This window comes from Callithrix jacchus, chromosome 4, assembly GCF_049354715.1.
Source record: "Callithrix jacchus isolate 240 chromosome 4, calJac240_pri, whole genome shotgun sequence".
In the NCBI taxonomy this organism is placed as follows: Eukaryota; Metazoa; Chordata; class Mammalia; order Primates; family Cebidae; genus Callithrix; species Callithrix jacchus.
Window position 1 is genome coordinate 44,430,001 of NC_133505.1, and position 25,103 is coordinate 44,455,103.

The following is a 25,103-nucleotide window of genomic DNA, read 5'->3' on the forward strand; positions in this document are numbered from 1 at the left end:
GTGTGATAACCAAAAATGCCCCCAGAGATTTCAGTGCACCTGCTGAGAATTGCTGACAGACCAAATGAGGGGAGACCTGGAGTCCTAAGAAGTGAAACCTCCACAGTGAAGGACAGACCGGGCTCCCTGTTATCTTCTTTCCTTCCTTCATCTCCTTCCCCCTACTTTCCTTGCCTCCCTACTAAAAAGTAGTTATTCTAATGAACTCCTGCTGCATATTAGGTAATTTCCATTCTTGCATATTCTATACAAGTAATGTCTTTCTCATACAGCCACATTACAACCCAGGCTGGATTCAACAGACCCTCCTCATATCAATGCTGAAAGACTCCTGGTTCCAAAGAATCTTATAGCATTGGTGTTAGACATGCCTCTTTCGGTTTTTTGAAAGAAAATTTAAAATGTAAGCATAATTTCCATAAGGACTCTGTCTGCTGCTGGCCAGACTGGGGAGGAGTCCCTGGCAGCCACAGCCAGGCACCTGGTGCACACATTGGGTCCCAGCCCCCTTGCCCTCACTTCTCTACTCATCTGGGATAGAAATGCACCTCCAGTCCTCTGAAGAGAAACTACCTTTTCCAACTTTCCGCTGAAAGGGCTTAAGTCAGCACTCTCTTTGTATGTCCTAGAAGACTAACACGCTTCCCTCTGGCTCTGCTCTATAGCACCGCTCTAATGGGACAAGGTCACGGTGTGCTCTTGCTTTCTCTCCTGGTCTTTGTGCATGAGAGTCCCTCTCTCTAGAACCCTCTTCCTTCTCCTTCCTCATTCCTCTGAGCTAATGTATTCGTTCGTTTGTTCAGCCTTGACATCACTTCCTCTGCAAATCCCTGACCATCCCCAAGCCTGAATTAGGTGTGTCTTCTGCATGCACCTGTACTCTTCTGGATTGATTAGTGGTGGCACCGATCACACTGCTTTATTATTGCTTGCTGTTTGTACCACCTGCTCAAAAAGGAAAAGCATATAAAGGTTAGGACCACAGGCTCTGGAACCTTAATGTGATTGAGTAATTTGCCCAGATTGTACCAGCAGCAGACAGTGGGGCTGTTCAAATCACAACCCCACTGTTTCCTATCGGTACAATCTTGGGCAAATTATTTAATCTCTTGGAGTCTATCTCATAGGGTTATGAGAACTAAATGAGTTAAGACATGAAAAGCCCTGGGCATACAGTAAATGCCAAATACTGGCATAAGGCTGCATGTCATTGAGGACAGAGCATGCCTTGTTCACTATGGTGGCCCTGTCACCTTGGTGTGCAGGGAGACCTTGGTGTGCACACAGTGACCTTGTCCCATTAGAGCAGTACTTGGTACCTGGCACACAGTAGGCATTCAGTCCTTACTGACCAAGAGTCAGTAAATGGGATTAAATCGGCTTTTAATCCCTTGCAAATCACCTTGTCTTTTGCTTCCTGTTTTTACAATCAATAGTCTTTAGAAGCAAAGATCATCTAAAAAAGAAAGCAAATATGTATGGATTATCTCCCTTGCCTAAGAAATGGTGCTGTGCGGAATTTCCTTGTTTAAGAAGAGATAGATGTTAGAAGAATTGGCTTCTGATTCTCTTTGCAGTGTCTTGCTGTGTAATTCAAGTTGGATGCGCAGCAATTTAATGAATTAGAACAAGAACCAAAAGATTATTGAAAGTGGCTGATGGTTGGCCATGATCCAGATAATTCCTACTCTCTCCCCATCCGTCTACCACTTTAAAACGAAAATATCAAGGAGAAAAAAAGGGAATTGGAAGGCATTATGGTATCGTGCACCCTCATTCAGCCACTCTACAAATATCTTTTAGGTACCTTCCATCTGTCAGGCACTGGGGATATGGGAAACAATAAAAGTCAAATTCCTGCCCCCATGGAGTTGTTCACTGAAGCAATGACTATACCATCTCCCTGGCACCCCTAGAAGAGAAACTCTAAGCACCTGTTGCTGGAAGCCATTTCTGGGCCTGTGCACCTTTGATGCACGTCCCTCGCACTCAGTTGGCAAATGATAGGATTTGTCATGGCATCCGGGGCTGCATGTCCTCTTGGGTTATCTTGACCTGATCAGCTGTCTCCACTGTGTTTCCAGCTTGAAGTGTGCAGTCACCATCCACTGCCATTACAAGAAGACCCATTTCCCCTGGGCCATTGCTCAAGTGTGACAGAGCCGACTGTCCTGTATGGAAACAGCCACCCACAGCTCTGCCCCATGAGACAGGCAATGACTATCTGATCCTGGTGCTGACACAGTGCTTGTGGTGGGGAGTGTCCCCATCTGGAGGCAGACAGCTGAGTGGCTGCTCTGCCCTCAACAAGCCCCATCCTGCTTCACTGTGAGGAAACAGCCCCCACCCCACCAGCCCTCTCCCCAGCCTCCAGTTGAGTCAGGTACCCCTCCAAGTGTTTATGTAACTTGTGCTGATATTACTAGGGTCAAAGCACTTACCACATTAGTTTGTCTAACTGGTCTATTATTATTCTTTCATCACACAAAACATTTACTGTTGAAAATTTTTAAAGGTGGATAGGTAACATTCATTATCGCACTACCTGGAAACAATAGCTGTTGACAGATTGGTGTAACTCCTAGAAATTTTCCTACATCTGGAAAAATATGTCACTTTTAAAACTCATTATTATTCAGATATCTGTGTCAATAAATGGTGTTGAAACAGCTGGATAGCCACTTTCCTCCTTCAGCCACAATCATTTCCAGACAGATCAAAGATTTAAATGGAGAAAAGCTTTCAAAGCATGTCCCAAAACCTAGAAGCCATTCAGGAAAAGGCAAATGAATTTTCCCATCCAAAAATTGTAGAGCTTTCATACATTGGTGCCCGTCTGGCAGGATTTAGTGAGGGCAGAAGCTGTACATAGCTGCAGTTCTAGGTAATTATTCTAGAGAAGCTTTCTCGTATGTCCACAATGAATAGATTATAGAGACTTTTCACTCAGCATCATTTATAATAGAAAAAAATGGGAACAAACCTCAAAGGCCGCCAATAGGGGAATAGGAAATAAACTGCAGTATGTATTTATACAACAAAATATTAAACAGCAGTGAAGGCAAATGAATTCGAATGATTTGCCACCACCAACCCCAGACCCCCGACTTTGTCTCTGTCCCAGGAACATGAGGCAACGTCTGGAGACATTTTTAGTTGTCACACTTGGAGGTGAGGGTGGTGAGTATCTAGTGGGTAGAGGCCAGGCATGCTGCTAAACATTTTTGCAATGCACAGGATGGCCCCCACCACAAAGAATCATCCAGCAAAAGCAGGTTAGCAGTGTGAGGTTGAGAAACTGAGAGACGACTCACATGTTGGCAGATCTCACCGACAACTGTAAGTGAAAAAGGGGACTGCAAAACGATCTAGTTTGATATCGTTTACAGATGCATACAAATACAGTAAAACTAAAAGCAGAGAAGGACAATAAACACCAACTTGTAGGGAGTCACCTCTAGGAAGGGAGGGAGAGCATGGACTCAGAGAGGGGCAGGAAAGGGCTTCAGTGGTCACGAGCCAGACAGCTTAGGTTCTAGTCCCGGTTCCACCACTGACACTGTGTAACCTCAGCAGGTTGCTTAATCATTCAGGGCTTCAGTTATCACGTCTGTAAAATGGGATGATATTGATAATCATGCCGTCTTCACAGGATTGTGGTGAGGGTTAAGTACATTAACCAATGTAGAGCACTTATTAGGTGGCTCATAGTAAGAACTATATGTGTTTGCCACAATTTCTGTCATGATGCTGAATATCTATGATGTGCTATTTTTAAAATATCAGAAGTGATATGGCATGTGTGCAATACTCAATGTTCTGCCTTGAGAAGGTCCTTCACTCCTCCTGCCACCCCCACCAGCCAAGTGAATTTCTCCCTCAGCACTTACTCTTTATGTTTTAGGCAGGCTATCCTGAACATACTCTCCAAATCTGAGACGACTCATCTAGGCAGTGTTTCCTACTCATCTAGGCAGTGTTTCCTTCTCCTCTCCCCCGCGCCCCCGCCCCCCATGATGCTGGAAACTTCTCTTTATTGATACAGATGATGAGCAATGCCGTGATAAGTCTGTGTCCCTCTGTTTCACTTTGTTTCCCTAAATTGATGGCTTATCGAACTACCAGGATGAACAAGATGCACATTTTAGCACTTTGGTAGCATTGCCAAATGGTTCTCCTAAAAGCTTGTCTCAGTTTACCCTCCCACCTGCCGAACACAGTGTTGTTACTGTTTCCTGTTGCCTCCCTCACTGGGGTAGGAGCTTCTTGAGTGCAGGGACTGTCACATTTGCCCATGTATTCTCAGTGTCTTCACAGGTGCCTGGCAAAATGTGGTTGAGTGGATTAAGGCTTTCCCTTAGTTACCAAGTAAGTAAGGAGGATAGAGAAAAATAAGACACTCATGCCCTCAAGAACTTACAATTTAGGTTTGTTTGAAAGTTAACTGGCAATTCCAAGTCTAAGGGCACTGGCGAGAGTGGCCTGGCAAAGCTGGCCCAGGAAGAGCTGCTGAGCAGGTTGTAAGGAACGAGGATCCCCCCTAAACTTGGCAAAGCAGAGGAATGGCATTCCAGATAGATCACAAACAGCTCAAGCAAGGGCGCGGTGATGGCTGAGGAAGGCACACTTGCGGATGGCTAGAATGGAGGCTCCCTGGGCATAGACACCTGGGAGGATCCGATCAGCAAGAAAGGTGGGGCCCGTCAGGATGGCAGCAAGCCTTGTTTAACAGACTAAAAACTAAACTTCATCCTGGAGGCCACTGAACACTACCAGGGGTGGGGTGGTTGGGGAAGAAAGTCTGTTCTGAAACAGGAAGATTAATCACAGCTGGGCTGCCGCTGACTGCCTGTCACACGGGAGCTGTGCTGCCCTCAAGCTGCCCAGCTGGTGCACCCTCTTTCCAGGTGACCAAAGCTGGATCCGATGCCCCCTGGCTTAGGAAGGGCAGCCTTGAGCAAGTGTAAGGGAGTGAAGACCAGTCAGGGCTTGAGAAGCAAGGAGAAGCTGTTTGTCAGGGAAGCGTAGTCACCAGGATGGGGGCAAGCTGGTGGCTTCCCCTCCGCAGCCCCTTACTCATCCCTGTTGCCACACCTGTGCTTGGGCTGACGGTGACAGTGTGTGCTGCCACTCTCTCGCTATGACTCTTTCTTATTTTTTTTTTTAGAGATAGGGTCTCCCAATGTTCTTTCTATTTAATTTCATTTCTTAGAAAAGATCGGCCAGCACAGCTGAGCAAAGTGGTTGCTAGCACTGACCCTGGGCAAGACTACCTGGGCTTCACTCCCAGCTCTAGTACTAGCTGTGTGTCCTTAGGCAATCACTTCACCTCTCTGTGCTTCATTGTTATACTTAAAATGGGGGACACTGTTAACCCATCTCATAGAGTCCTTACATGTAAAGCTCTTATAACAACTTTTGGCAAGTAATTCGTGCTCTTTCCATGTTTACTAAATGCATATAATAGAAAACAAATGTATCCAGAGAAGCAGTCTGACTTACCTAAGTTCACACTGCAAATTAGAGACAGAGCTGGAATCAGAGCCCCAACCTCTGCTAAGGCAGGTAGCCCTACTAGTCTAGTTTGGATTTCTCTGCCCCTGACGAGGGTTCATAGGGCTCTTGGAGAGGATCTATGTGTCCTGACATTGGATAGTTTACTTAGAAGGGTGGAGCAGGAGATCCTGTGGCCTCTGCCCTGGACAGACAGGATGTGGAGGTGGCCTCAGGGATGCACAGCCTCCCCTGCCTGAGGCAGGCTGCACAGGAGTCCAGGCAGGACCTGGCCGCATTACTGTGGTTTGTAAGGTCAGTAGGGCAGAGACTGCCCCAGGCACACAGGCGAGCTGGGCCTGCAGATCAGCTGCACAGACAGACGCAGTGATAACAAGGCTGCTGTGGATAAAAGCCCTGCTACATCCCTGCCATTCAGCCGGTCACCAGCTCCCAGGCACTCTTCCTGCTACTTGAAATTCAGTGATGAACAAAACAGACAAAGCCCCTACCATCCCCAACTTTATGACATTCTAGTAGAAAGGCGCAGACGATAAACTAGTATGTGAAGAGGTACACAGGACTTGAAGGAGGACGAGGCCAGGTAAGCCAGGGGAGCGTGGCTCGTAATGAGGAGATGGTGGGGGGGGGTGGACCTCAGAGAAGGTGACACACGACAGTTCTGAAGGACCAGAGGGAGCACCACGCACAATGCCTGCAACCTGGCAGGTGATGCTTCAGGAAACCCTCTTGCTGTCCCTGGCTATGTGAGTGACATTCTCCCATCTTAGTGATGAGGAAGCTCAGAGGCATGTGCTCACCTGCAGCCACAAATGGAGGCACGAAATTTGGACTCAGCCCTGCCTCCCAGTCCTCGCCTACCTCTTCACTGGCTCCCAGGAGTACAAGCACACTCAAGCATGTGGACCTCACGAAGGCTGTGCGGGGGAAGGAGGGGTGTGCAGTGGGCTCATGGGGAGAGAAGGACACGCACAGGGTTATTGGGGTGAGCAGATCTACGGTTCACTCTGGAACACTTCCTTGAAGATGTGAGTTTAGAGTTAAGCTTGGAAAGAAGGAAGGGAGGGAGAGAAGGAGGGAGGGAGGGAGAAAGGAAGGAAGGGAAGAGAACTCCGAAGGGAGAGCATCTGACTCATGCAGATCTTCATTGGGAGTGGTGAGGAGGGCTGTCTGCAGGGAGACAGCTGCGGACAGCCTGTGTGAGGCTGTCTGCTTTGGAGCATACGTTTGGTGCAAATTCATGGCAAGAGAAGAGGCCTCAGATTCAGGTTCTACACTCTGGTTCTTTTACCACCATACCAAGGTCCAGCCTCATGCTTGAGGGCCCACAAGGATGAGGCCTCTAGGCCTTGCCTCAGGGAGCAAGGGAAGAAGAGAGCGAAGTCAGAAACATCCTAGGACAGATTGTATCAGACCCAACAGTAACCACACATCCCAGATACCCAGCCTGTGGTAGGCTAGCCAGGCATAGTCCCCTACTGTGGCTTACTCGGTCCCACATTTGGGTCTTCAAGTCACATCTTCTTCCTACCACTAGTACCCAAATGTAGGGGGGAGATCCCATAAACACCGAGGCAGGAGCAAAAGGCCTCAGCCTATTTTCATATAAATAATGAAGAAGAAAGTAACTAGAAATAAAACTATAGTAATTATTAGTTATTCATAGGTCATCTTAATTCTTTTACTAATGTCTTTCAAGTCAGAAGTGTGAACCTAGGGTGACGTTGTGAAATGAATGACACTAAGGCAAGATGCTCTAAGCCCTCTGTCGCGCCCGCATAAGGGCTGCTGGAGGGCGCCTTGGCTGTGCAGCAGCGCCGACGCTGGGAAAGCGCCCACTGTTCAGCCAGCTAGGGAAGGAGACGTCCAAAATAGCTGAGATGTCTCCTTCCCCGGAGGAGTTAGGAGAAAACTCCACTTCTCCAAGCTCTTGTGGCAAGGCCTGACGGCTGTCAGGGAGGCCCACAGACATCCGGGGGCTTAACTGTTTCTGTGTGATGCTGTGTGTCAGTGGTCACGCTCCATGTCTACGCTCATGCTCTGCTTCTGCACCTGGTTCCTTTTGCCTTAGAAAAGATAATCAGTAATAGTAATGTAAATCTTAATGTTTTAGTTGTTTCTTGGTAAGTATGGAAAAAGCGCTGATGCATTATGCTCCTTACCTCACTTAGGGTGCCAGAAATTCCTGAGCCCCTACCTGAGTGACACGTGATGTACTTGATCCCATCACTGCCACACCCTATCTACCCTGCCCCCAGTCTCCGACCACCAAGGCCATGCCCTACCTACCCTGCCCCCAGATTTGCAACTCAATAAAAGTGAGAACATCCAGGCATTCAGGGCCACTGCTGGTCTCTGTGATTTGGGTAGCAGTGGACCCCTGGGCCCAGACTCTCTTTTCTTGATCTCCATGTCTTGTGCCTTTTATTTCTACAATTTCTCGTCTCTGCACCAGCCGGGAGGGGCTCACAGAACCCTGTAGGGCTGGACCCTGCACCCAAAAATCCTTGGTTCTTTCAGTCACTACATATTTACTGAGCAGCTACTATGGGCAAGGCACAGTGCCGGGGGCTCAGCAGTGGCCAGAATACTGCCGTCACCCTGACAGAGTCATTGTCCAGTGGTGAAGAGGGACATTTCACAAGAGACAATGAGGATTAATTAATATTATGCTGAATGCTACCAAGGACAAGGCAGAGATCAAATGGAATGGAGGCCTGGGCACCAGACCCTCCAACCACATCTTTGTAGGGTCAAGTGGAGGGGGCTGGCCTGTGGGCTGGGTGCAGGGAGGTGGGCCTTAGGGGTGGAGTGGAAAGGGGAGTGTGGACTAGACAGTGTGTGGAGGGAGGTGTGAAGAGGGGAAGCCTGTCTTTCGGGCCCCAGAAGGCTGAGAGGTGCCCGATTCGCAGAGCTGTCCCCACCCCCATCCTCCATCAGGGTGTGCTAAAGCTGAGGCAGGGAGAGAGGAGGAGGTGGAGGCCCAGAGAAAAAAAATTCCTATAGTTTATAAGGGTGCCTGGGAAGGAGGGTGCCTTTTTTTTTTTTTTTTTTTTTTTTTTTTTTTTGAGATGGAGTTTCGCTCTTGTCACCCAGGCTGGAGTGCAATGGTGCAATCTTGGCTCACTGCAACCTCTGCCTCCCCAGTTCAAGTGATTCTCCTGCCTCAGTCTCTTGAGTAGCTGGGATTACAGGCGTGAACCACCATGCCTGGCTAATTTTTGTATTTTTAGTAGAGATGGGGTTTCACCATGTTGGCCAGGCTGGTCTCGAACTCCTGACCTCTGATGATCTGCCCACCTCAGCCTCCCAAAATGCTGGGATCACAAGAGTGAGCCACTGTACCCAGCAGAGGGTGCCTTGTCTTTTGCTGCTAAGATAGATGTTCTGCCTGGACCCCAAGTCTGCTGACCAGCCCTTGCCCTGAGAAGGGAAAGAGGTAATGGGGAGACAAGGTCTGGGAAAGGGCCTCGCAGAAGGGGACGAGCACTCTGTCAAGTTTCCAGAAGTTGGCTGGGCACAGTGGCTCACGCCTGTAATCCCAGCACTTTGGGAGGCCAAGGCAGGAGGATCACCTGAGGTCAAGAGTTTGAGACCAGCCTGGTCAACATGGTAAAACCCCGTCTCTACTAAAAATACAAAAATTAGCGGGGCATGCTTGTAATCCCAGCTACCCAGGAGGCTGAGGCAGGAGAATTGCTGGAACCCGGGAGGTGGAGGCTGCCATAAGCTGAGATCGTGCCATTGCACTGCAGCCTGGGTGACAAGAGTGAGACTCTGTCTCAAAAAAAAAGTTCCCAGAGGTCAGTAAGGTGTGCCAGGTGATCTAAGCTGGTCCCCTGAGGGACTTACCAGAGGCTGCTGGAGTAGGGAAGTAATGGACACAGGAGGAATGAGGCCGGGTGCCTCGGGCAGGGCAGGGCCTGGTCTGCAGCGTCAAGTGCCCCTGAGGGGTTTGGAAGGCAGACACCTGCTCTTTCCGCAGATGTCTGCTGGACCCACTCCCAGACCTATTCAAGGGCTGCTCAAATGTTGCCTCCTCAGAGAGACCTTCCCTGATCAAATAGTACTCACTAGTCTTTTAAACCCTTACTCTGCCTTATTTTTCCATAGCACTTAATACCACCTGCCATTACGTTTGGTTCAACCAAATGTATTAAATATCAACATTTTAAATTATTGATTTGTTTACTGAGACAGGAAGGGTCTTGCTCTGTTGCCCAGGCTGGAGCGCAGCTCACTGCAACCTCAACCTCCCAGGCTCAAGCAATCTTCCCACCTTAGCCTCCCGAGTAGCTGGGACCACAGGAGCACACACCAAACCTGGTTAAATTTTTTTTTTTTTTAAATTTTACTAGAGACTGGGTTTCACCATGTTGCCCAGGCTGGTCTCAAACTTCTGGGCTCAAGCGATCCTCCTGCCTCAGCCTCCCAAAATGCTGGGATTACAGACGTGAGCTACCATACCCAGCCAACAAATATATGTTGAATAAATGGGTCAATGAATCCTTGTGCTGAGTATCTGGCAAAAAACTTAATAGAGGAGTTGGATGTGAGTTTGAGCTGACCGTCACCGAGGGGATCATTTCTGGGGCAGGGACTGGACAGCCAAAGAGCAGCGGCTGGGGTCGGGCAGCTGATGTGCCCGGGCAGAGCTGACACAGTTCACTGGGGAAGGAGCCTCTGGCAAGACCTACTGTGTGCCAAGGTGAACTGGATACTCCTCGAGTCATCTCTTTTAGTCTTCACAACAGTGCTGTGATGTGGGTCTTATCACCCACTCCCATTTAACAAATGAGAAAACTGAGGCTTAGAGGAGCCAACTAACTTATCTAAGATCACACAGCTTACCACACCACAGAGCAGCCCACAGGTGCAGTCTTTCTTCTGCATCTCCCTGCCTCCTTGCAATTTTGCTTGTTTCATGGAGTTTTGAAAGCCCTAAAGAGCATAGGAATCTCTAGAGCTGGGGCCAGAGCTCTAGGACTCCCTGGCCTTTCCCATCCTCAGTGGACCCCGGATGTGTCACGCTTTCTCATATCTTTGGAGGACTCGTGGTGAGGATGTTCATGTTGGTCCTGCCATTTGGAATAGGGAGGGTGGCTGCTGTGCTCCTGGGGCAAGATGGGGTCCGGGAGACCAGGATAGGGGATGCGACAGCCTCATAGTTATGTGGGGCTTTTGCCTCAGTCTCTAATAAACCAGTCATCAATCCCCACACCATGTCTCTGCCTCCAGAGGATCACAGACTAGTTAGAAGACAATACGACAACAGCCCCTTCTCAGGTATTTGCTGGGCACCAGGCATTCTAGTTCGTGGTTAAATGTGCAGACTTTGGAGCCAGATGCCAGGAATGAAGATCATGTTCACCACTTTCCTAGTAATGTGTGACCTCGGGCAAATTACTTAACCTGTCTGCGCCTCAGTTCTCTCCATGTGTACTAGGGGAATAATTATATTGAAATAGACCGAGCAGCCCTGACATCTGGGAGCTGCCTGGTCCCATCAGCCAGGACTTGGTTGCTCGGAGCTGTCCAGCCTGGTGCAATTCGGTCTTGCTGTGCTAAACATAGAGAATTTCACAGACATCAGCAGCGAACAAGGCCATCCCTGACCAGGACAGACCAAGACAAAAATGAAACTACTCTATAATCATATTAGAACACGAACAAAACATGAATTTTGTCCAAACCACAGAAATGACCAAAATCCCCCCGTAGAGCTAAGCTGAGTGGAGGCTGCTGCTTGACCAGCTGTAGCTTCACCTTGCTCTAGACGGCTTTCCTTCTAGGCAAGATGCATCAAGACTCCCAATCACAGTGTCACCTCCACTTCCTGACGGCATCAACCCAGAACAAAGCCCCGCTTCCTTCACCCCTCCCAAATCACCTAACACAACTCCAACATTAGACCAAATCCTTTCTAATGCCCCTTCCTGGGACACCTGTGATCCCCATGGTGCATGCTCTCCCTCACTGCAAGGAGTCATCAGCTCAGCTTCTTCACCCACATGTGTGTTTCTGGTGATCTCGGGTTGGAGGCATTGAAAGCTCCTACCTCGGGTTGTTGTGAGGAATATACTTACACGACACCTGAAGTGATACAATCCTAAGGCTTTTTCAATATGCTTGTCATACTTTAATATTATCCCCATTTCACAAGGAGGACTCTGAAGCTCAGAGAGGGGACCAAACTTTGCCCAAGGTCACACAGCAGGTAATGACAGAGAAGAGATGCAAATGCAGGCCTCATTCCAAAGCTGGTTTCCTGAACCCCTGCCTCCACATTCATAGTGCAGAAACCAACAAGACAACCTTGGTTGGGTTGGTGTCTGGAAAGGAGAAGAGCAAAGGACCCTTGGAACTCAAAAGGAGAGAGCCTCAGGCTGAGGAGGCAGGGCATCCAGAATGACCTGAGTGACCCTCTTCTCCTCCCCTCCCACTCATGGCTCCCTGACTGGATCCTCCAAGGGCTCCCCCCAGGCTGCCTGGCTGCTGAGTAACGTAGGGCCAGTCAGGCCCAGAGTAGGGGTCAGTGTCAGCAGAGTCGGAGGCCTGAGTCACTTCCTGACCCTTGCTCAACAGCATCTGGAGCCACAGCCCAAGTGGCTGCTCATGTCCTAGGGAGATTGCACCCACTTGGGCAATGAACATGCCCTTGGTATCCCCACAGTCCTTGGCTCACCTCTGCCCTGCTCCGGTGTTGAAGACGTGCGGCAGACAGAGTCCAGCCTCACCTGCTGCCACATCCTAGCCCATTTCCTTACTGGAGTCTCAAACCAAGAAATCCTGAGTCTCCCAGATCACTCACTCTCTTTTGCCTGCGTCCAGCGTAAAATTGGGCTTCCAGGACCCCACCCCAACTTCAAATCAAGGTACCTTGCACTGGTGCCACTGATCCCAAAGGTCCAAAACTCCTGCAGCACCCCCTGGGACAAAACCCTGTTGTTTAGGCTCCCGTGGGTCTCAGGGCCAGAGCAGGGGGTGAGGGAGGGAAAAGGCTGGGGAAAATATCAGATACCCCAGAGCAGGATGGGCTGAGGGAGACACAGTCTAATCAGTAGACATGTCCTTATGATGTGGGCAAGGCCATTGCCTTTGAGGAGCAATTCTCTCAACTTGAAGCCACTGCATAGCCTCACAGCCAAGAGCAGGGTCCCTAGAACCAGGCTGTACTTGCTTTCACCCAGCACTGCCCTTATCAGCTGTGTTATCCTGAGAAAATTACTTAGCCTCTCTGTACCTCGGGTTCCTCATCTCTAAAATGAGAACAATCATAGTACTGACTCATAGGCCTCTTACCAGGATTAAGTGAGTTATATAAAACACTTAATGACTGGCACATGGCAAACATAAGTGTTTATTAAATAACTCTTTCACATCTAATGGGCTGACTCCTCCATTCATTCTCCACACATTTATTGATTTCCTGCCATATGCCAGAAATGAAAAAGACAGATTGCCTGCCTGAAATAATGGCGGGCATTGTTGTGTGAAGCCTGCACCCCACGCTCACCCCAGAATGGTCTTCCAGGCTGTGTCCGATGCCGCGGGACTGCCCGGGAGGGTTTGGGGCACAGAGTTTGGGGGCTGCAGACTCCCTAGTGTGGACCCCCAGCTTGCTGTAAGCCCCTAGCAAGTTTCTTTCCTGGTACAGTACACTTTCTCTCCCTCTGACTAAGTGTAGCAAGTGGTCCCTTGCCTTCCACAGCCCCATGCCTGGGACCAGAGAGGGGTTGGACAGAGAGGGGCCAGAGAGGGGTTGGACAGAGAGGGGCCAGAGAGGGGTTGGACAGAGAGGGGCTGGACAGAGAGGGGCCAGAGAGGGGTTAGACAGAGAGGGGCCAGAGAGGGGTTGGAGAAGTCAGGCTGGGCATCCAGAGCCCTTGCACCCTTTCCTCCCCCCACATCCCCACCTTGTTCCTCAGAGGCCTCGTGACTTGAGCATAGAATCTCCCTCAGGCTGCCCAGGCCACCAGACAGGTGGCATTTGTCATTGTCCTTGCAGGGCCTTAGGAAGCCCACAGAAACTGTGTTCAAAACTGCACATTTGGGCCGGGGCGGTGGCTCAAGCCTGTAATCCAATCACTTTAGGAGGCTGAGGTGAACGGATCACCTGAGGTCGGGAGTTGGAGACCACCATCCTGGCCAACATGGTGAAACCCTGTCTCTACTAAAAATACAAAAATTAGCCAGGTGTGGTGGCATGGCCTGTTGGCCTCAGCTACTTGAGAGGCTGAGGCAGGATAACTGTTTGAACCCGGGAGGCAGTGGTTGCAGTGAGCTGAGATGGCGCCACTGCACTCCAGCCTGGGTTATAATTCCATCTCAAACAACAACAACAACAACAACAAAAAAAAACTGCACATTTGAACCTGCATGAATATTTGCCATTATAGAATTCGTGCTATTAATTTTAGGTTTAAGAATGTATTGTGGATTTTAAAAAATCCTTACCTTGCAGAGATACAAAAATATTTATGAATAAAATGATATGACGTCTGGGTTTTGCTTCAAAACGATGGTGGGAGAGGAATGTAGATGAAATAAAACTGATTATGAGTTGAGGTTGCTGAGGAAGTGGGGTCAGTACGGGGGTTCACGAGAACCTCTTACCAGATGTGGTCCAGAAGCCTCTGATCTGGGAGCTGGCTAGAAAATGCCGAATTTCGGCTCCACCCCAGACCTACCGAGTTGGGATCTGCATTTTAATCGAATAAAATGCCCGGGACTTCCTGCGCACACTCGAGTGTGAGAAGTGCTGGCTTACTCTGTTCTGCTCTTTCCCGCAGGTTTGACTTGTTCCCTAAGGAAGAGGTTGTGGGGTTTTGTTTTGCTTTCCTGTGTCTTCACAGTCCCGGGGAGCTCTTCCTACGGAGATCCGGGCTGCAGGGAGCTGGGAGGCGCTGCCTCCCGGCTCCTGTTGGGACCCACCAGCCCCGCCGCTGGCCAGCGCTCGGCCGGGAGGCACCGGGGTCCCGCAGGGCTGCCTCGACCCGGTGCCTGGGCGACCTACCGCGGTGGCTCCGTCAAACCGGGCGGAAGCGCGGGAGCGCAGGGCTGGGCAGGCCCAGGCGTGGCTGCCCCGGCGCACCTGGACTAGCCGGCAGGTGGGAGCGTCGCAGCCCGGGGCCCCCGCCCTCGCGCGGGGGAGGAGCGGGCGGCGCGAGGCGGGCGCAGCGGGGGCCGGGGCGCTGGGAGCCCGTTGGGCCGCGAACGCAGCCGCCACGCCGGGGCCGCCGAGATCGGGTGCCCGGGATGAGCCTCATCAGGAAAAAAGGCTTCTACAAGCAGGACGTCAACAAGACCGTCTGGGAGCTGCCCAAGACCTACGTGTCCCCGACGCACGTCGGCAGCGGGGCCTATGGCGCCGTGTGGTGAGACACCCGAGCCAATGGGGCATGAGGGGCGCGGGGGGCGCGAGGGGCTCGGGGGGAGGCGGGGCGGGCGCCGTGCGCTCCCCTTTCCGTCCCGGCCGCCCTGGGCCCCTAGCCAGCGCCACCTGTACCGCGAACCTCAAGGCCCAGCGCCCTCCCCCGGGCCACCCAGCCGCCATCTCCCTTTTCTCACCGGGCGGCTGTGTGAGGTCTCTGTGGGTTGAGTTGAGACTGGGCCTGGCTCTCCAGGACTGTACCCCTGCAAGGCCCCGGAGTACATCAGACAGATCCTCCATGTTGCAGACGAGTACACTGAGGCCCAAAGACGGGGAAGTGGCTCGCCAAGTGGCAGGGAGACTGAGCCTCCCGCCCGTCGGGGGAGATCCTGTCGCGAGGAGACGTTGCTGCCCCCGGCGCTGTACCTCTCTCCCGGCTCCTGCCTGGCTTCCCATCCCCTGCCCTGCGCCCCGCAGCTCCCCCATATTCTAGGTGGTGGGCGTCCCCTCCCAGTCCAGCTGCCCAGCGGGAGGGGTGAGGGCGACCTGGGAGATACTGCCCAGGAGGAGAGCCTCGCATGCTGACCTGCCTGTGCCCGACAGCTCGGCCATCGACAAGCGGTCAGGGGAGAAGGTGGCCATCAAGAAGCTGAGCCGGCCCTTCCAGTCCGAGATCTTCGCCAAGCGCGCCTACCGGGAGCTGCAGCTGCTGAAGCACATGCAGCATGAGAACGTAGGCGGTGGCGGCGGCGGCAGGCGGCACTGGGGAGCGGGAGCGGGGCTGCCCTGGGGAGTCAGGGACGGGGGCTGCCCTGGGGAGTCAGGAGCGGCGCAGGCGGGGCCTCCCGGTACGGAGAGCTCGGGACAGTCTCCTCCCTGCTCCCCTGATGGGGCCTCTCGCCTCAGTATCGAAAGGAGAGGGTGCCGGGACCTGCCCTGCCCACTTTCCGGGAAGGGGTCAAAGGGTGTTTTTGGCAGAATGCACTTTGTGAGGTACAGACTGTCTCATCCTACCGAGAAAATGGGCACAGGGGAACTTTGTAATTGGTTCCCTGTTTGAGAGCTTGTGGCCAGCTGGGACTAGAATCCTGGTTAGTGTCCTGTCCACCTGACCCTGATGACAGCAACAGCAATGGACACATAGTGAGCACTTCCTATGTTCTGAGAGCTTGGCATACACGAACTTGTCTAGTCCTGGCGATACAGGAATACTATTGCTTCCGTGTCACAGATGGGGAAACTAAAGCACAGCAAGGATCGAAGGTTAGGTGGTTAGTTGGTACCAGAGCTGCGGTTTCAATCTAGGCAGCATTGCTCCAGCTCTGAGCACATGACCATCATGTCTGATAGAAGCAGCTTGAACAACCAGGGACCCAGCTCGGGGCCTGGCAGCCAGGCTTTGCTCCAGGATACCTAGATTGGAGGGCAGACATTTCAAAGACTGATTTCAAAATGTTATGTACATTTTAAGTCCATCCCTTTCCAGCAAACCCCTTCCTTCTGGCCTCCAGCCAGGGTGATCTTGCCCTTGGCTCTGAACCAGCCCTGTGACAGGCAAGGATGGATGTGGCTGTAGACCTGAGGTCAGGGGCAGGGAGTTTGCTGGCTAGAAAGCCTCTTCCCTGTTCCCTCCTTTTTCCCTTCCACCCTCCCTTCATGCTTTCCTGCTGCCTATGTGAGTTGAGAGTGGGTCTCATTGCTTGCCCTGAATACCAGACTTGAGAGCAATGAGCACACCTCATTCTTCTCCCCAACTTCCCTTCTCCCCAGCCGGACTCTGTCACCATTTATTGCAAACTCCTTCCAAATCCAGGGGATTCCTCTAGGCCTCCGCCCTTTTTACTGCTTCCAAGAAGGTTGGAGACCTGCCTCCTGCTGGAGGTGGTGTATTAGGAAAGGGGGGATGGCCCTGTGCATGGCCTGGGCCCAGGAGGAGGTGGGAGAAGGCAGCATCTCTCTAGCCCTCATAGGTGACTTCTTCCCCAGGTAATTGGGCTCCTGGATGTCTTCACCCCAGCGTCCTCCCTGCGCAACTTCCATGACTTGTGAGTTGAGCTGCACTGGGTTTCGGGGCATTAGCAGGCTAGGGAGCAAGATGGGGGAAGGTCCAGGGTCTCTATTTCGTGTGTGGTAGGGAGAGCCTCCTTCCCTGCCAGTCCTGTGCCTTTGCCTGTCAAGTGTGATTCTCTCTGGAAAGATGCTTTTAGCCAAAGACAGACAGGAAAAGGCAGGAGCGACTTTGTGGCTGCTTGACTGCGGGGAGCAGTCCACACAGCTACTTTGCTTTTTACCCAGCTTTAACACCATAAAGACACATCTGCCAGTCCTCACAGGGTTAGCACCAACTCGTCTTTCCTGGGGACACAGATGTGAGTCTGGACCTTGGAGCTCTTTCTAGCATGAAGCAAGGATTAAGAAGCCTTGGCTGCCTCTGGCTGATGGGTGTGTTTGAGAGAATGGCACAGAACCAGAACATTCAGTTGCAAAATGTATAGCTTTGCCTGTGCAGTGTCTGAATGAGACTGGACTATTTGGACAAGATGGAGAAGTCAGTGTGGTGAGTGGAGGCCAGCAGCTGGCTTGGCCAAGCTGAGTCTGGATTGGTCCTACAGGCAGCCTCAAGACCTGGGGATTTTGAGCAGGGAGGTGATGTGTTCAGATGGGATTTCGGGGATGCACTTGGGTAGCAGCAAGAAAGTAGTAGGAAGCAGCTCTGGGGCAGAGGGAGAGCCTGGAGGTCAGTGTTAGTGACCCAGACTGAGATCTAAAGTAGAGGTGATGGGACACCGAGAGCAGACTTGAGGCCCCCATTTGGGAGGCAGGGCCAACACAATGTTCAGTCTGTTGGGGCGCAGTGGCTGAGGGAGGTGGCAGAGGTGGGGGGATGTGCACGGTCCTGCTTGAAATACAAGGTGGGGGAAGAACAAGCCTTGAGGGAAAGATAATGAGCTCCATTTAGACACTTTACTTTTAAAGAGTCTGTGAACACTCATTCCGATGTTTAATCACAGTTGCAAATAAATGTGAACCTCAGGAAAAGAAGGTCTGGTCTAGGGATGTGGATTTGCGCTGGAATAATCACCTATGGGTGATAGCTGATGCCCGGGAAAGGTGATTGTAGAACGTGGTAAGATAGTGTAGATTCAGATATCAACATGAAAGAGGAGATCGAAGAGGATCAGCAGGTGGAAGAAGCTGAGGGCCTGATTGGAGGCAGAGGAGTCAGCAGAGAATTGAGAAGGAGTTTCAGGCTTGACCAAAGGTCAGGTAAGAAGAAAAGAGAGTCTCGGTTTGTTTGTCAGGTATTCACTGGTGACCTTGAGCTGAGTGGTCTGGCAGTAGGAGGAAAGCAGAAACCGGGTTAACTCAGGACTGGGAGTTAAGGCAGTGAGTCCAGGAGTGTGGACCACCCTTTCTAGAAGTTTGGTGGTGAGAGAGGGAGAAGGGGCGGTCAATTGAAGAAGCAAAGTAAAGGGAATGTGGTTGTAGCACAGAGAGGCTTCAGGAAGTTTGTGGCCAAGATGGAATAACCAGTGCCTGAGTGGAGGTGAAAGACACGGCAGGGGACCAGGCATGGTAAGGCCCGGAGCGGGGTGTGTGGTCGGGCAGGAGAGGGCTGCCAACATCCAGAGTCTCCTGGAGATGCCTCCAGTATGTCCTTTCCAAAAAATAAATCTATTTTACAATTTTTAAGGTAACTTTTTTTAAATTTTAAATTTATGATATTCTAGAGATAGGGCTGTGTCCCCCAGACTGGAGTGCAGTGGCACAAGCACTGCAGCCTCCAACTCCTAGGCTGAAGCCATCCTCCTACCTAAGCCCCCTGAGTAGGTGAACCTATAGGTGTATGCCACCATGTCCAGCTTTTTTTTTTTGAGACAGAGTCTCATTCTGTTGCCAGGTGCCGGGTTGGAGTGCAATGGCACAATCTCTGCTCACTGCAACCTCCACCTCCCGGGTTCAAACAATTCTCCTTGCTCAGCCTCCCGAGTGGCTGGGACTAAGGTGCAAGTCACCACGACCAGCTAATTTTTGTATTTTTAGTAGAGACGGGGTTTCACCATGTTGGCCAGGATGGTCTCGATCTCTTGACCTCGTGATCTGCCCACCTCGGCCTCCCAAAGTGCTGGGATTACAGGCATGAGCCACTGCGCCCGGCCTCCGCCTTTTTTTTTTTTTTTTTTATGGAGATGGGGTCTCACTATGTTCCTCATCCTGATCTCGAACTCCTGGCCTCAAGTGATCCACCCACCTCAGCCTCCTGAGTAGCTGAGACTAAAGGCTCATGCCACCACACCTGGCTATTTTTTTTTTTTTTGAAAGATGAGGTCCAGGCCAGGCACAGTAGCTCATGCATATAATCCCAGCACTTTGCAGAGGCCAAGATGGGCAGATCACCTAAGGTCAGGAGTTCGAGACCAGTCTGGCCAACATGGTAAAACCCATCTCTACTAAGAATACAAAAAAAAAAAAACAAAACAAAAAACCAGTAGGCAGAGATTGCAGTGAACCAAGATCATTCCACTGCACTGTAGTCTGGGCAACAGAGCAAGACTTCATCTCAAAGAGAAAAAAAAAAAAGAAAGAAAGATGAGGTCCCTCTGTTGTTCAAGCTGGTCTTGAACTCTTCACCTCAAGCTATCTCCAGACACCATCTCCCAAAGAACTGGAGTTGGAGGTGCGAGCCATGGCCCCTGGCCTATTTTATAATTTTTATTAGTTTTTTTGTCCTTATCCTGGACTTTGCTTTACTACTTTGAATAACGGTAACATTTTGCTGGCCTCATTCTGTTGTACAATCCCCTAGGAGACTGCGATAGCCTCCCCATCTCCCCCTTCCACCCTCCTGGGAACGGTTTCCTTCTTGGAAAGGTAGACATGTTCGTTTCTGGGGGCATCTCAGCTGGGCATGATGGATACAGTTTTTGGACAGAAGCCGAAGGAAATACTGGCAGATTTTCTAACTCCTAGCTGTGGCTTTCCCTGGGGTGTGGAAGAGGGCAAGGAGAGAGTACCTTTGACGAGCAGAAACAGCTCCATGTACCTTTCCAGAGCATGCTCCAACTGCCAGCTGGGCGGCTCACCATGGGAGGCTGACAGCCAGGAGCCCAGAGGCCAGTGCGGTGATCTGGCTGGCTGAGGTGGGGCTGGCTTTTGTACACTGGAGGGTGTTTCTTTGGCCCCTGTTCTGCCCTGAGGCCCCTCCTCTGAGCTCAGACCTGGGGCTGAGGTGGGACCTGGGACTGTTCCAAGAAGCCCTCACACCTTCCAGCTACCTGGTGATGCCCTTCATGCAGTCGGATCTGCAGAAGATCATGGGGATGGAGTTCAGTGAGGATAAGATCCAGTACCTGGTGTATCAGATGCTCAAAGGCCTTAAGGTAGGTGGGGACTTGGAGGGTGGTAGAGGGGATGCCTTGGTGTCGAGACCTGAGGTTTGGGGAGGCTGGAGGGAGCGCATTGTTACAGGTCGGAGGTTTCTGAGCCAGCCTGAAGTGCCTGATGCAGAAGCTGGGCCATGGACTCACCCTTCTCTCTCTCCCATACAGTACATCCACTCAGCTGGGGTCGTGCACAGGGTGAGTGCTTTCTCTGCCATGGTCCTCAGAGGCCCCTGTCCCATCCCTGGGTGGGGGACTCTCTGGAAGCCTCGGGCTGCCTTACCTCCACCCACAGCCTCTCTTCCTTGCCTCCTCCATCTTTATGCCTGGCCTCTGCCAGCCCTACCTGCCACCTGAGGCTCCTGCTCCACCTTCTTGGTGGTGCTTCTTTCTCCGGGTGCTTCTTTCTCCTTGAGCTGACTTCACTCTCCATGCTCTGACTGAAGTGGGGTGGGAAGGAGTGGGAAAGGTGGAGGGATAGGACACTTCCCAGGAGCACAGAATGTGGAGTTTTTCAGACCCAGCCACGGCCAGGGAAGGCCTGCTCAAAAGAGTCAGTGTGTCCCAGGGGACTTCCTGGGGAAATTGCTGCAGACACAGTGAGCCCTGAGCTGAGTGTTTCAGGCTTCAAGAAGCAAGAACATTTTAGAGCTGGATGGGCCCCAAGAGAACACCTAGTCCAACCCTCATTTACACATGAGGAAACTGAGGCCCAGAAAGGGAAGGAGCTTGGCTGAGGTCACATCCCTGGGTGGTGGTGGAGCTAAGACTAGCTCCGTCTCTGCCTCAGCCTAGCACGCACTCTCTGTCCTCCCCCCAGGACCTGAAGCCGGGCAACCTGGCTGTGAACGAGGATTGTGAACTGAAGGTGAGTGGGCCACAGGCTCAGCCCAGAGGTGGATGAGCCCTCCCCAAGGGGAGCCTCTGGAAGCTGCTCCCAGAGCCTCTTCCCCTCTGCAAGTTCCTTTTCCGTTTATCCCCTGAGCCATAGATCCTGGATTTTGGGCTGGCACGGCCTGCAGATGTCGAGATGACTGGCTACGTGGTGACCCGCTGGTACCGGGCCCCCGAGGTGATCCTCAGCTGGATGCACTACAACCAGACTGGTCAGTGGTCAGTGCCTGAGAGGGCAGTCCTGGGGCCATCTGGTCACTCAGCGCTGACTGGCTGCCGGGTCCTGGTCAGACAGCCCAGGTGACACTCTCCCTACCTCTGCAGTGGACATCTGGTCTGTCGGCTGTATCATGGCGGAGATGCTGACAGGGAAAACTCTGTTCAAGGGGAAAGATTGTATCCTTTGCTGGAAAAGCCAAACTCCATCTAGGGATTCCTTCCTTCAGCAGACACTTTATTTAAATAACTGTCTTTTTTTTTTTTTTCTTAATGTGAGAGTGATACATACTCCCTGTAGAATAATTTGTAAATGCAGATAAGGCCGGATGAGGTGGTTCATGCCTGTAATCCCAACACTTTGGGAGGCTGAGGTGGGAGGATCATTTGAGCCCAGGAGTTTGAGACTAGACATGGCAACAGAGACCCCATATCTAAAAAATTTTTTTAAATTAGCCAGATATGGTGGCATGCACTTGTAGTCCCAGCTACTAGAGAGGCTGAGGTAGGAGGGTTGCTTGAGCCTGGGAGGTTGAGGCTGCAGTGAGCTATGATTGTGCCACTGCACTCCAGCCTGGGCGACAGAGGGAGACCTAACTCAAAGAAAAAGAAAAAGAAAATGTCGGGTGGGCGCGGTGGCTCATGCCTGTAATCCCAGCACTTTGGGAGGCGGAGGTGGGTGGATCACCTGAGCTTAGGAGTTTGAGACCAGCCTGGCCAACAAGGTGAAACCCTGTCTCTACCAAAAATCACAAAAATTAGCCGGGTGTGGTGGCATACGCCTGTAATCCCAGCAGTCTGAGGCAGGAAAATCACCTGAACCCAGGAAGTGGAGGTTGCAGTGAGCCAAGATCGTGCCACTGCACTTCAGCCTCGGTGACAGAGTGAGACCCTGTCTCAAAAGGAAAAAAAAATGTAGATAAGCAAAATGATGAGAAATGAGTCACCTATAATTCTACCACTATGGAAAATACATGTTGGCACCATCCACATGAATTGAGTGCCTGTGTGTGCAGGGCAGGCCTTTAGACAGAAGACAAGGAAACAAAAAAGAATGACTGAGTGGGATGAAAGCTGAGAAATCCACATGCATTTGTTGAGTAGGGACCCTCGCTCAGCCTGCCATGTTGGAAGGCCCTCTGGAGCCCTGAGCCCTGGAGAATGAGCCTCCTCCTGAGAGCAGGAGATGGTTAGGCAGGGCTGGAGTCTGGACGACCCATTGCCACAGTGCCCAGGTGGAGTGATGGTGGGATCACGGGAAGGGCAGTCTCAGACCCACAAGGAGAGCAAAGCTAAGCCTTAACCTGCCATCAAGACCTGGACCAGCTGAGCCAGATCCTGAAAGTGACCGGGGTACCAGGCACAGAGTTTGTGCAGAAGCTGAAAGACAAAGCGGTGGGTGGTAAATGGGACCTAGGGTGGCCTGGGCTGTGTGCTTGGCTGACGTGGGCCTGGTGGACTGGAGGCCTTTGTGGAAGACGGCTCGCCAGCACCTTCCCACAGCATCCTCCTACCCTGCAGGCGCTCTTGTCTTCATCTCACCATGGACTGTGACCTGAGCCTTTAGCCCTGCTCTGAGGCTTTTCTGAAATTCCTGCTCTATGCACTAAGGCCAGAGCCCTGAGGGATTTGATGCTCTTCTGTTTTCCAGGCCAAATCCTACATCCAGGCCCTGCCACAGAGCCCCAAGAAGGATTTCACTCAGCTCTTCCCACAGGCCAGCCCCCAGGGTGAGTCTCAGGGTCCGCTCCCCAGGGGCCTCTCAGCACACCCCCACGGGTGGGCTCTCCCCAGCCTGGTGTGAGGCTCACGGCTCTGCCACTGCAGCCGTGGACCTGCTGGAGAAGATGCTGGAGCTGGACGTGGACAAGCGCCTGACAGCCGCGCAGGCCCTTGCCCATCCCTTCTTTGAACACTTCCGGGACCCTGAGGAAGAAACGGAGGCCCAGCATCCATTTGATGATTCCTTAGAACACGAGAAACTCACAGTGGATGAATGGAAGCGTAAGAGCTGGGGCCTTGGGCTTCTTCGCCTCCACTCACAGCCTCTCTTCCTTGCCTCCTCCATCTTTGTGCCTGGCCTCTGCCAGCCCTACCTGCCACCTGAGGCTCCTGCCCCTTCCTTCTTGATGGGCATTGTCTCCTGTGGGCTTCTTTCTCCTTGAGCTGACTTTGCTCTCTGTGCTCTGTCTGAAGCGGGGTGGACTTCTCGCCCTCAGCACCTTCTTGCCACCTTAAACCATGCTGCCTTTCTCAGAGCACATCTACAAGGAGATTGTGAACTTCAGCCCCATTGCCCGGAAGGACTCGCGGCGCCGGAGTGGCATGAAGCTGTAGGGACTCATCTTGCATGGCACTGCCAGCCAGACACTACCCAAGGACCAGTATTTATTTGTCACTACCAAACTCAGCCCTTCTTGGAATACAGCCTTTCGAGCAGAGGACAGGAAGAGTCCTTCTCCTTGAGTGGGAAATGGGCCTAGTAGATGCAGAATTCAAATGCTGGTTGGGAGAAAATAACTCTGATTCTAATGGGCCACATTAAACTGCCCATCTGGAGAATCGCCTGCAGTGGGGGGTCTTTCCTTTCTGCTGGAGTGGGGCTGAGCAGGTGCTGAGCCAGGCCGGGGGGCTGCTTTGGTTTCCTAGGGATGCTCTAACCAATTTCCACAAGCTGGATGGCTTGAAACAGCAGAACTTGATTCCTTCATGGTTCTGGAGGCTGGAAATCTGGGCTGGAGGTGTTGGCAGGGCCGTGCTCCCTTTGAAGGCTCCGGGGAAGAATCCTTCCTTGGCTCTTTTTAGCTCATGGTGGCAGTGGGCAGACGGTGGCATTCCCGGCTTGGGCTGCATTCCTCCAGTCTCTGTCTCTTCCGTTCTCTCCTCTTTTAAGAACAACAATCATTGGATTTTGGGCCCACCCTAATCCTGTATGAGCGCATCTTGATCCTTATTAATTACACCTGCAAAGGCTCTAGTTCCGAATAAAGTCACATTCTCAGGTTTCAGGTGGACATGAATTCCGGGGGCAAACTATTCGACTCACTACACATAGCTGGGAGGGAGGGCCCCTTTCTGGGCCTGGTGCTGAGGCCTAGTGCTCTGTTAAGGAACCAAATGTGTTTGGCTGCTAAATTAAGGGAGTTGCGGAGAGAGCTGCAGCTGGTGAGATTGCATTCAGGTTATTTTGGGTGAGTGATAAGCAACCAAGATATGAAACAACAGCAGGCTTGGAGACTGTGAGCTGCACAGGCAGAAATGGGCTCTTGCCTGGCTTGATGGCAACCATTCTGCTCCCTTTGGGAGATGGCCTGGCTCTCCAGAGCTTTGACCTGCCAGTGGCTAGAACCTCTATGTTTTTAATCTGAGAAACTCTGGCAGAAATTTCCATGTGCACAAGCTGTCAGGAGCACAGTGGGTTTCAACTTCCCTGTGCACTAGGGGACTTGTTAAAATGCAGATTCCTGGGCCCCATTCCAGGGCTTGTGACTCAGCAGGTCTGGAGTTGAGACCTTAGAATGTGCATTTGAATGAGGCCCTCTAGCCCTGACCCAAGCCTAGTGATGCTGATGGATATCAGACCATAGTTGGAGACATTCAGTGGATTTCAGCCCCACTTGATTTGTTGAGAGGCCTTAATCAGAAACCTACAGTAGGAGGCTGAGGGGCTTCAGATGGAGCTTCACACTCATCTTACAGGTGTTAAAACAGAAAACGAAGGCTCA

At 51.7% G+C, this 25,103-nt stretch overlaps 1 protein-coding gene across 3 annotated transcripts; it reads left to right on the forward strand.

Moving 5' to 3' along the window:
- Positions 1 to 14,710: 14,710 nt before the first annotated feature.
- Positions 14,711 to 24,383, forward strand: MAPK13 (mitogen-activated protein kinase 13). 3 transcript variants are annotated; one of them, XR_013534191.1, is made up of 12 exons: positions 14,711 to 14,891; positions 15,491 to 15,620; positions 16,874 to 16,932; positions 20,160 to 20,268; positions 20,437 to 20,466; positions 21,089 to 21,136; positions 21,260 to 21,381; positions 21,487 to 21,558; positions 22,694 to 22,773; positions 23,030 to 23,108; positions 23,206 to 23,382; positions 23,636 to 24,383. XR_013534191.1 is itself a non-coding variant. In XM_002746473.7 (12 exons), exons 1-12 carry the CDS (start codon positions 14,773 to 14,775, stop codon positions 23,713 to 23,715), a joined length of 1,098 nt encoding a protein of 365 aa, XP_002746519.2. In that variant the 5' UTR covers positions 14,711 to 14,772; the 3' UTR covers positions 23,716 to 24,383. The 3 variants fall into 3 exon arrangements, 2 of the variants coding, with proteins under 2 accessions (XP_002746519.2, XP_054109901.2); XM_002746473.7 differs by having other exon boundaries at positions 21,260 to 21,374; XM_054253926.2 differs by lacking the exon at positions 14,711 to 14,891 and adding an exon at positions 14,900 to 15,100 and having other exon boundaries at positions 21,260 to 21,374.
- Positions 24,384 to 25,103: the final 720 nt, after the last annotated feature.